The sequence below is a fragment of the Thermobia domestica genome, chromosome 9, assembly GCF_964235325.1.
Source record: "Thermobia domestica chromosome 9, izTheDome1.hap1.1, whole genome shotgun sequence".
Lineage (NCBI taxonomy): Eukaryota > Metazoa > Arthropoda > Insecta > Zygentoma > Lepismatidae > Thermobia > Thermobia domestica.
In genome coordinates, this window is record NC_137462.1 from 186,396,747 (window position 1) to 186,409,304 (window position 12,558).

The 12,558-nt window shown below is 33.6% G+C and overlaps 1 protein-coding gene across 13 annotated transcripts in view; it reads right to left on the reverse strand.

The window, feature by feature from the left end:
* Window positions 1–12,558, reverse strand: part of LOC145660507 (serine/threonine-protein kinase MARK2) — a 305,977-nt gene that overhangs the window by 72,643 nt on the left and 220,776 nt on the right. For all 13 annotated transcript variants that reach the window (XM_081725652.1, XM_081725648.1, XM_081725649.1 and 10 more), the window contains 2 exons: window positions 8,037–8,093; window positions 7,526–7,661 (listed from right to left, as the gene is read on the reverse strand). In XM_081725652.1, coding sequence (XP_081581778.1) covers window positions 7,526–7,661; window positions 8,037–8,093 — 193 coding nt within the window. The remainder of the gene's footprint in view (window positions 1–7,525; window positions 7,662–8,036; window positions 8,094–12,558) is intronic.

Genomic DNA, 12,558 nt, shown 5'->3' on the forward strand with positions numbered 1-12,558 from the left:
TTGCATTTTTTTCAGTCTTTTAAAGTAATACGTTGAATTGTAATAAAACAATGATTATTTTTCATTGTTACCCTAGTACGAATATTTATGAAAGTCTCGGAAGTCTGACATAATAAACTTATAGGCTATAACAGATTGACGAGGGAATGATATTTATTTATTTATTTATTTATTTAACAATTACCAGATGCAGCTCAGAGACTATTTTATACTGGATATCTAACAACAACATGGAAAGAATTTGGGAAGGTATCGGCCAAGCCTGTTTTAGTAGGTACAATCCCGGTATTTGCCTGGTAGGAATGAGGGAAACACTGGAAAACCCGTCAGGATGGTCGGCAGCGGGAATCGAATCCATGACCTCCCGAATGCGAAGCCAACGTTGTAATCAGCAACAAAAAACCCGCAACATTAACATGTATGTTTATTGTGAAACGACGAAGTCTTTTCCTCCAAAATAAGTATGCAGGGGAGGACGCCGAGGTTTCTCTGGAGTGATTCATGCCACTTAGATATATGTTGATTCCTTGCGCTGTTAGGCGTAGTTTCACAATAAACTTACATGCTCATGTTGCAGGTATTTTGCTGTGGACTGTACCACTTGAGCCACTTGATATACGTAATGAGCAAAGAGATGAACATGTTATTTTTGAGAAGGCTACGGCGTCGAAATTTAAATTTGTTTTGTGCGTTTGTTCCGTAAATATATTATTATTTTCCCGATGTGTTATTTGTTTGATCTCACACACACAGTACAATAAATTCTGTATGTCATGTAAGAGTTTATCCTTGTTTTTGTACTTTAAATTTACAATAAAAAATATTGCTTATAATGCATATGACAGTAAATCTTAACTGCAACTTATTATATACATGGATTCATTTTTGGGGATTCATAATAAAAATGTGTTAAGAATTAAAAATTGTTTGAAATATGTTTTCGAAATTCATGTTTATTTTCGAGGTTTTGTATTATTATCTGCATCCATCACTACTTAAATGAGTTTTTGTATTGTAGAAAAGCGAAACAAAACCTGCCTTATCAATTTAAAGCAAAATTGGGAAAAAAAAACCCAAAATTTCGCAAAAAAGCAGAAAAAACCGATTCCCCCTCCCTCCATACCCCAAAACACTTTTTTTTTTTCCGAATCCTTGCATCTCTATTTGGGATTGAAATAAGTTAACGATTGTCAATCAATGAATTCAAAATTCAAGCCCAATACTTTCAATTAAATGGCAACATTTAATATTAATTCCTAATTTTTTATCTTTAGTTCGTGACTTGTATTACACGAGTAAATCGATTTGATTTAAATCAAAAAAATAGATTTAAATAAAAATGCTTTTTTTTTTTTTTTTAATGATTTTTTTCCACTGCCTCCCAGTCTAGTGAAGTTTTATTTTGTTAGTGATTTTCTCTTGTGAGAATACTTCGAGATTGGAACTTGTCACGAAAGTTATATATACATTTTCTATACACTTATTTACACTCAAAGCCCCAGCTCGTGGACTTGTAACAATAAACTGCAGTTGTACTGCAAGGAACAGTTCTTGTGAGTTCTTGTTCTCAATGATATCTCAAAGGGTTGTTAGCTACAAAGCTTTTATCAGGATAACGAACTCCATCCTTTTCTTAGAAGTTTAGTCTTGGCCGAGGCCAACGCTAGTTTGCAAAACTAAGATCTTCAGATTGGTTGTTAGCTTAGTTCCTTTTCCAGTTTGTAACTTTGCCGCTCGAGTTAAAATTGGTGATTTGCAGAAACTTGGTTGACCAATTCAGAAGTACTTTGGTTAATTCCTAAACTCTCCTGTGTGGGTGCCGGTCTACACAAACGCATACCCCCCCCCCCCCCCCCGTTTGGTGAAAGTGATCTGGCATACTTGCGGAATACTAATGATAGGCCTACATGTCATGGATAAAAGTTGTACTATTTTATTATTATTATTCATAGTAGATGAAATAATTTATGATTATTTCGGATCCTTTAGCAAGTATTCAATTTCAAGGACCACAGAGGTTTAAATCATATTACGCGAGGCTTTTAGCTTATGAAGTGAAAATTTATAATTTACATACGGAGTAACACATTAAAACAAAGAACTACTGTTTGCGAGCTCCAGCCTCCCTCCCCGTAAAATTACGTTAGTATGAAAAGTGTACTTAACACAATAATTATTATCTAATTCTATTTTTTTCCACCTTCCTAACCCTAATGTACATTATTTCTATTGATGTAATTTTCTACATCCATCAAGCAACATTTACGAAACCAATCAAAGTCAGTGTAGCCAAATCATATTTTCATATATATTAATACTTTTGTAATTTTTCATAAATTACCAAAACTTGAATACAGACAATTCGGAGTAATGGAGATACTGAATATATAATCGTCGCAACCTTCCCTTGTTATAGCTATTTACAACAAAATTCATACTAAGAGGAAATCTGAGTTATAAAGGTATATGCTAACAAGAATGAACTATTCAATTTTTGTTTATGAAAACAGTAGTAATGCGATCCCATTCTCTGTCTAGACATCCTTTTTTCGATGTTGCGTTTTGAAGTTTCGTCCTAGGAAATATACCTCAAAAACGTCCCTTTCAGTTAGTGATGTAGCACGGTGTAAAACCTTGCTATCCTGTACAGAATGTTCAGTTTTTTCGTAAATACTTAGACAACCCAGAACTAGCTTCCTGATCATTTGGAGACTTCCTTAAGTGCTCTTTCACTGTACTCCTCATATTCGTTTTCGTTATACCAATTTAAATATTTTGGAAAGAATATACAATTTCGTACATGTCGCTTAAAAGTTTTTATCCATGAAACCATTTTTGTATTGGCTCAGACCTTTCCGAATTCCAAGGTGATTTCACGCTGACTTTTAAATTATGCTTCACTGCTATGTTTCGTAATCTAACTGAAGGAAAACCCACTTGTCCACTTGGTTGTTCCGTTTTTAAATCTTTTCATGTTTTAGAAGTTAACAATATTGTAAGCCCGTTTCTGCCATCCTTCCATTGTAGCCTATTGTAGGCATTTACAAGATTTTATGTTGTGTTCAATTTCATCGTTTATATTACCTGTTATAGTAACTAATCTATAAGCTTTAATGAACATGTTTAACAACATATTAGCCTTAACCTTCCACGAATGTTCAAATCTTTTACGCACGTAGTAGCTACTAGAGATAGGTTTTCTGTAAATTTTTGATTAGAATTTGTTATGAAGTGTAATAAATTTGGAACGGTCTGAGCAAATACAGAAGCTGATTCGTGGATAAAAATTCTTTTATGCGGGATGTACGAAATTTCGTGTTCTTACCAAGGTACTTACATTAGTATAACAAAAAGGAATATCAACAGTAGAATGAAGAGCTTAAAGGAATCTCCAGACGATAAAGAAGCTATTTCCAGGATATTTAAGCATTTACAAACAACTACGTATACTGTCCAGGATATCAAGGTTTCACACCATGCTACATCATTAACTGAAAGGAATTTTTGAGGTATTCAATTAAGAGCCTCACGTACTAAAAATAATACAAAATGTACCATTTTTCTTTTGCTTGTTTTTCCCAAGTGAAAGGAGGTAATGAAATGTAACTTACCACGATCATAGATAACGTTATTCTACAACTGAAAATGAACCTGAAGAATTTTCAGTGTTGTCATCCATAGAAATTAGTGTTGCCAGAGTAACATTTCCCCTAAAACTAAGTTAAGGCAGCAACTAGAGAAACGAACTTAACTGCATTTGATTATGTATCATGTTGCCTTGGAATCCTGTGAACTACTTTTTAAATAATAGTTGTATTTAGCTTGTAATAAACAAAATAATTTTGACAAAGTTATTAAAATTAAATAATAATGTTATTTAAAAAGTAGTTTACACGACACTAAAACCAACATGATACGCAATCAAATGCAACTGAGTTCGTTCCTCTAGTTGCTGCCTTAACTTAGGAGAAATGTTATTCTGGCAACACTGTAATATCTATGGATGACATCACTGAAAATTCTTCAGCTTCATATTTTCTCTTGCAAAATAACATTATCTCTATTATGGAAATTGTTGAGAAAACATGCAATGTTTTGTACATGGAATTGCCTGTAAAAGCCTGTCAATTTTTTGACAGGCATTATACAGGCGTCTGTTTCGGCGGAAACACATGTACAGAAAATATTATAGGCACATTGTCTTCAGGTGATACGCATGTCGAAAAAGTATTAAACTTATGTTGGAAATTTCGCACGGAAACACGCGTTGTACAGACACTGTACATTAAAATGAGAACACCAATCTACATAGTCACTCATATGCAAGTAAATGGAGGGAATATGTGCATGTGAAGTACCTTAAATGGATTGTTGATAACATTCGCAATACAGTAAGAATGAAAAGTACAAGGTACGTGCCTGTTTATCAACATGTAATATACATGTGTGACATTCGCATTACATGTAAATACCATGTATTAGCGTATAACATGGAAAACGCATGATGTAAAATATGTTAATTTACATTTTTCGTGTACATGCGAAGTGTGTTAACTCCCGTACGTGCAGTGTACAGGCAATGTACGGGTGAACGGAAACATGCAACGATCATAATTGCCAATAAATGGATTAAACAGATGCGTGTGGTGAACAAGGTGTATTGGAGCTAAACATTCACGTTATAGGCATAGGAGACATGCCCATTCAGGCACAAGTCTCCAATTCGACATTCGCTTTGCATGGTCCTGACACATGTATAATACATGGGATTACAACTGAATACATTGCCTGTATTATCTCCGTGTAGATGCGAAGTGTGAACCCACCTATATGCAATGAATAGGCAATGTGCAGGTAAACGGAAAATGCAATGATCATGATTGCCAATAAATGGGTTAAACAAGTGCATGCAATGAACAAGGTTGATTGGAGTGAATCATTAATATTACAGGTGTAGGAAACATATATTCAGGCACCAAGTCTCTAGTTTGCATGTTGTAGCACATATGCAAGATCCTGACACATGTATAGTACATTGGAATAGAATGGGACACATTGCCTGTAACATGCAAAGTGTGAACTCACCTACATGCAGTGTACAGATGAATGGGAACATGCAATGATCATGACAGCCAATAAATGGATTAAACATATACATGTAGTGAGTAAATAGCTTAAACACGTCAATGCGATGTTGATTAGAGTGAAACATTCACGTTACAGGCGTAGGGAACATGCAATATCCAGACATCAAGTCTCCACTTTGACATGCACATATGCAAGGTGCTGACACATATATACAGAGGCGTGCGCAGACCCTTGGATTAGATTGATCAAATAGTAGTATTACTCCTTGAGGTATGCAGCCTACCTCAAACACGCAGGTCTAGTAATCCACCTCTAACACGCAGGTCTCATGTATATTACATGTACATGTGACAAACGTTTAACATGCGTGTGATCTATACAATACATACCCAATTCATGAACAGGCAAACTGCATGTTACATGTGGCTCCCATGTACATGTTACCTACATATTTCTTCTGCCATATATGTACATGGAACGTACATGTCTTATGCGTGTCCAACGCCTGTGACGCAAATTTTATGTACCCTTAATGCGATGTACTTTACATGTATATTCCGCTCACATGGCCACTAATTCGTTAAAACCTCTATGTCAGATATATTTAACATGTCAATTACATTTTTATCAAATGAAACGCAGCTGTCGTCAGATCCTCATGAGGTAACGTGTATGTCAACTACATGGAATATGCCGGTTACTTGCATGTCCTTCCATTCTTGACATGTTTACTACACGCAGTTTTCACGTTGCAAGGTTGCAACCCTATCAACATAAAAACTACCTGTTTCCGTGAAATGAACATGCAATGATCTTGAAACAAATCCATACCTGTCTCATGCGTTTAAAAGTATTCCATTTTCAGGCGCATGTACAGGTGCCTGTAAAAATATGCTTGTTTATGCATGTTTCACAGGCGCCTGAAAACCACCTGCATTTTCTGTCTGGGCTATGGTTGTGGTAAGTTGCATTTCATTATCTCCTTTCACTTATGAGAAACAAGCAAAAGAAAAATAAATTTTGTATTACTTTTAGTATGTCAGGCTCTTAAGACGGAAAATTCAAAACTCAACATCGAAAAAAATAATTTAAACAGGATTGAATAAGAGTATTACTAGTTACATAAAAAAATAGAAAATAGTTTATTCTTGTAAGCATATCTTCATTACTCCGAGATTTCTTTTTAGCATGAATTTTCTTGAAAATATATAATAAGGAAATACTAATTATTTAATATCTTTATTGCTTCGAGTTTTCCTTATACAAATTTTAGTCATTTACGAAAAATTACAAAAACACTAATACGTATGAAAATATGATTTGATGAAACTGAACTTAGGATAGCTTTCACACATATTTGACGGATGAATACGTCCAAGTTAAGAGAAGTTTGAAGTAGCTATTAGTACTCTCAAATACCTGCAAGATAAAAATAAATTTAGAACTGGGTAATCATTACTGTATTAAGTACACTTCTCAGACTAACATAATTAAGGAACGTATAAGAGGTGTGATGCCTCTCCTTTTATTTTATTTATTTACATTATATGTTAATTCGTATATGTTTAAATTCAACACAAGTGAAGATCTTACTGTGCAATATGATTTAAGCCTCTGTGATCCTTGAAAATGGATACTCGCAAAAATATCTTGAGCTTCTAATGCAAAAAGGTTACTACATTTTTATCTTTTAAAATGTATTCCATACGTTTTATTAGTCAATAGATTTAAAAATCGGTACATAAAAAAAGAATGCAATACATTTTCAATACTGAAGCTAGGTCGCAGAAGAAAGGTATTTCTAAGTTCCTTATGTTTCCTCGCTTTCCCTTTACTTAAAAAATTGTGACAAATAAGATTTTCATTTGGTATGAATAGTTTACAGAACTTTCATATTCAAAATAATTTTGATCCCACTGTTGTTGGATACGAATTTGTTAGAACATGTTTTCAGTGCAACGAGGGTGATCAGAAATTCACAATATTAGAAGGAACAATAATTTCATGTAAACGAATGTTCTTGTATGTTCGTAAGCAACAATAACAGGCCTATGATAACACTATCAAGAAATATCGGTACCTATACTATGATTTAGGATTTGTAACAGTAAGCAAAAACGTATATTCCATCCATGTCCTAGTATTAAATACTCTCCTCATTACCGAAAACTTCACTCAAATTGGCCCTTTTCTCTCGATATTATTGTTAAGTAATTGTATACAACGTACATGGTACTTTTGTTGGCCTCTGTATGAGAAACTGAAAACAATTTACATGAACTGAAGGTTGCTACCAGTGTAGTCAACACATTTTACATCCACATTTCGAAACTAACAGTCATGTTACATGTATAGTTAATTTAAGTCTGTATATACTACAAGCAGCAATTATATGGTACCGGTATTTTAATCTTTGAAACCACTAAACAGAACATACCTTGAAATAACTCTGGGGCAGCATACGGTGGGCTACCACAGAATGTGTCCAATTTGTTACCTGGTGTGAATTCATTACTGAAGCCGAAGTCGGCTATTTTAATGTTCATTTCACTATCCAAAAGTAAATTTTCAGCCTATTGAGAGAGAATGTGAAAATTAGAATGAAAATAAAAACTTTCTATATAGATCTCAAAAATTGTAATTTCAACACTAACTACATCGAAGTTGTCAACATGTACCAAATAATTTATTTAAAACTATTTAAGTTACTAAATAAATAAGAAAACCAAGTTCTACATTTTGGCTCAAATTATATAGGACAAGTATATCAATCAAGAACTATCTGTACTAAATAAACAACAAATACTAAATAATGAATGAAATTTACACGAACGATTTTTTACGGTAAGTAAATTTTAACTTCTTAATTCCATCATGAAAATTGACATAAGCCCTAATTTACTGGAAATTTAGGTGGAAACAAGATTTTGTAATATAGTAGTAATTACCTTCAAATCTCTATGAATGATTTTTTTCTGATGACAATACTGTACAGCTGAAACTATCTGCAAAGGGAAAAAAATATCAAATAAATATTAAATAGTAATACAAAGTTCACAACATAACCCACCATAAAAGGTAAATTAACCTCAAAAAGGAAGATTTACAATAAATATAAGCTACGACAAGCGGTAAGACGATTATATTTTATTAAATTGTTGGTTTGTAAAGACTGTTACATTATACCTAAGTATAATGTATCATGGTCCGTGATTTTTTGGATTACCTGTATATTTGTTTATATTCATTTCCAAAAGATGATTGAAAATTATTGTAAATCATTATTATATTTTAGTGACTTTAAAAGTGTAATATTTCGTCAAAATAGTAATATAGGAGTAGTTGTTTCCATAAAATTACATATAATATTTTATTATTATTATTGCATATTTTGTCCTTTGTATAAAGTTATGTGGGTTCAAAGGTGTGTATTTTGTAGTTTCCTACAGGTTTCGTGCTATTTTCAAGGGAATTTAGATATAGAGAATCTTCGCAAAGAAATTCTTAAAATTTAATTTTGTAATTTCTTCAAAATTTCATTGTGAAATTCGGCCATGATGTCTTCTTGGCACATCCCTTTGTTTAGGCAGAAATTGTTTCTCATTGGAGCTTAAAGAACTCTCGATTTGGTTTGAGGCTCATTCCAGACTTTATCATTGGTTTGGCTGCTTTAGACGTGTCGAGATTTAGGTGATATCCTTTTCTTGCGTCACTAAAGAATCAATTAGCTCTCTTTTTCTTGGTATTTTTTGTCTTTTTACCTAAACCCGTGTTGGAGATCGGACTTACAATTCAATTTCTCGTCAAAATTGTGCAGAATGTGGAAAGTTTTGTGTCAAAGTTTATGATAATTATTGTGACTGGTGTTAAATGGTATCTAATTTGATAAATAAGAAACTTTGTGGTGATGCATTGCTCAATGGATGGTGAGGTGAAGAGTTAAACAAATTAGCATCGATGTATAGTTGCTGCCGTCCGCCATAGGCCGAGGATAGGTTTGGTGAAGATGCTCACCTCTCCTTAAAAATATTTGTAAGCACAATCCAATCTGTATTTGGGATTTGGAACAGAAGACCAGTGCGGGTAAAAGATTTTCCTGTTCTTTACGTAGTCAAATGTGATGTGAAGATATACGGAGAAGTCGGCAGTAAAGTTAACCAGATGCATGGAAAATTAGGTTGCTGCGTTTTACCTCTCCGCATGGAAACTAAATTTGTGGTTTAGTGTGTTTTTAAACTCAAAATTTTGTTTTGGATTGAAGTGATAACCGGTATGTGTTTAGTGATCGTGCCTGGAATTATCATGCAATTCTAGAAACGTAAATTCTGTTTCCATAGAAACTGCGATACATCGATCTATCATGTGAACGACGGGTCCTACGCGGATGAGTCAGGGGACGGGGCTTTAAACAATTTTGATTTAGTTGTCGCAATATACAAGTTTGCGCGCCTTGTGAGCGCAAGCCTGCTCCCAATATTATTTAGTAACATTTCGACAACGTAATTCAATAGAAAAATACTTAACAAGAAACGACAGTTTATTCTGATGTAACAAAGATACTGCTCCTAACGCACATAAAATTTAAAACCTATTTTGGCTTATTAGCAGTAGATCCGAATAAAAATATTTAAGATTCCCTATTACGATCTATATTTACTTTGAAAAGCTGGTGCAGGTAAACTTTGGGGGTGCACCATGGTATCTTCTGGCAACAGAATTTCTTTTCGATAGCTCGTGGACGTTATTAAATCCTGTTAAAAGAGATCATTTAAATAAAATATTTAATACCGTATTTACTAATTTCGTCTGGAAGTATTTTCTTTTCTTCTTAATTTTAGTTCTGTCTGATCCGTAATGTTGATATTATTTACGTCTTTGTAACTCAGGTGTGATGTGGAGACTATGAATGTTATATGGGTGATAATACAACTTCCTCTTGTAGTAGGTTGTTAGTTTAGATTAGGTTAGGTTGGAGTAGGTTGGACTAGTTGTAGATTACGTTTTACTGTGTGTGTTCATGTACATTATTTTTCTTGTGTTGAACTATGTCTGTCGTAAAAATATAATAATAATAATAAAAAAAGACATAGCAAAGGGAAAGATGCTCCGTGCATAGAGTGCAGGTAGATAAAAATGCGCGTTAAATCCTGCCGTAGGAGTCACTGTGTAAAGACACAAAAGTGAAATAAGGAACAGTAAGCGTGAAAAGTTCTAGCCCACCAACTACCTGTTAAATAGTTGTATAAAGAAAATTGATTACGAATACTGATGTCTGTTCAGTGTCAGTCTGTTATTAGCAGGGCCCGGATCTTGTTGACAAGTCAACTTTTTTCTGTTACGCATAGGACAAGGCAAGTTCAGATAAAAACATTATCCATCAACTCTTGGTTCTAAAAATGTATTTTTTTAGGGTCAACTTTTGGTCACTTTTTGCCGTTTTGAAGTTTCAGGTCAATTTTTAATATTTTAAGGTAACTTTTAGGTCACTTATGATCTTTTTTTTATTTTTTTCTTCTACATAAGGAAATCTTAAAAAATCAAAACTGTTTACGGATATAAAAACACGAAGTTAAATGATGTTTTTTTCCTGCTTCCTGATTGTTGTGGTGGAAAAACTGCATTCCTAACAAGTTAATGAACACTAAGTTGTAGCTGGATGATGAGGGCTGGGGATTCGTGAGAGGCCAAAGCAAATGGTTGTAAGTTGTTTACCACAAAGGATATGACTACGTGAATACCTAAAAATAGATTATAAGACGTAGAAAGATTTTAAAACAGGGATTTTTATCTATTATTCTGGTGTATACAATCTACACTTGCGAACTTTTATTCTTTAAGTGTGCTTCCTAGTTTCAACTTGAGAGTGAACTGATGTTTTCAGTATGTAGAATGCCGAGGCCTAAACTATCTACAACTTCTCATTTAAGACAAACTGTTTCTGAATTTGGTGTGGATGTTTTTAGTACTGACGGTACAATATTACTTTGCAAGGTATGTGAAGTAAAAGTAGCAGCAGAGAAAAGATACACTGTGCAAAAGAATATCAGAAGCGAAAAACATTTACGCGCAGTTAAAAACAAATATAAAACCAAGTGTTCGCAGTTGTTACTTGTGGAGAGTGCTTCGAATAGTAAAGGCAAATCCTCAGTTTTCAAAAAGAGTTGTGTGAGGTTTTTCTGTCGACAAATATTCCTCTTTGGAAACTCAATAATGTAAAATTGCGGGATTTCCTGGAGCGTCATACAGGTCGTTCCATTCCAGACGAAACGAATCTTAGGAAAAATTACATGCCAAAGTGTAACGAGGACACAATAAGAAAAATAAGAAAGGAACTTTGGACTCAGAAAATTGTTGTTTCTATAGACAGACTAGTGATGTGAAGGAACGCTATATAGTCAATATTATTGTTGGGGCAATGAAAACCGACGAGCCTAGCAAAATATTTTTGCTAACTGGTGAAGTATTGGATTCTGTCAACCATTTTACAATATGCAGACTTTTCGATAAATCGATATCCCTACTTTGGCCTAAATTTGTCCAGCATGACCATGTTTTTATATCAGATGCTGCTCCGTATATAATTAAGGCTGCTAATTCAATAAAATCGTAACAATGTTTACAGTTATCTACTGCAATGCTGAATAAAGTATGGGTTCAATTTTCTGACGATTACGAAGTTCCTGAGTTAGTTTGTTGTATCGCAGCTTATAAGTTTATATGTTGCTTAACTGGATATAGGCCTATATATCTGTAATTCAAATATGAAATGCTTAGCTATTTACTAAATTGGTCAAAGTTTAGTTTTAATATTATTGCTTTTTTTAAAAAAACCAAAGACAAATGATCAATTGACTGCAATTAACTGAAACAAAACTTTTGAAAATGAGTGAGAAATGGTAATTAAAATCCAATAGATATTTTAAAAAATGTCAATGTTTTAATGAAATAAACGTTTTAAAAACTGCAAGTTTTAAGGTCAACTTTTGCGAATTTTAGGGTTATTTTACAGGAATTTTAGTGTCATTTTATAGGTCACTTTTTAGAAAATTTTAGGTCAACAAAATCCGGGCCCTGGTTATTAGTAATATTGACTCAAATGTACTTTTCTTTGAACCAGGGACCCCAAGCACCGGAGGTGAACGCTCTACCACTGAGCCACCGCGCCCCCCAGGACCCAGAAGGTGTCGCGGCCAGCAGTCGGTGATACATTTGCACAGTCCATAGTCCTAAGGAAAGTGAACATCATATACTAATACAAACACACACACACAATTTTATTTTTATTTTATTTTTTATTTTCTTGTAAAAAGATTAAAGCAACAAAGCAGAAATATGAAAAGTGAAGAGAATTAAGAGCTAAAAGAATAATGTGCTAAACACAGTTCGCTTTCACACACTGTGTTATTTAACATTACAAACCACTGCGTAACATGTTTAAAATACTTTAAAAAATTAACGAACTTAATAAAA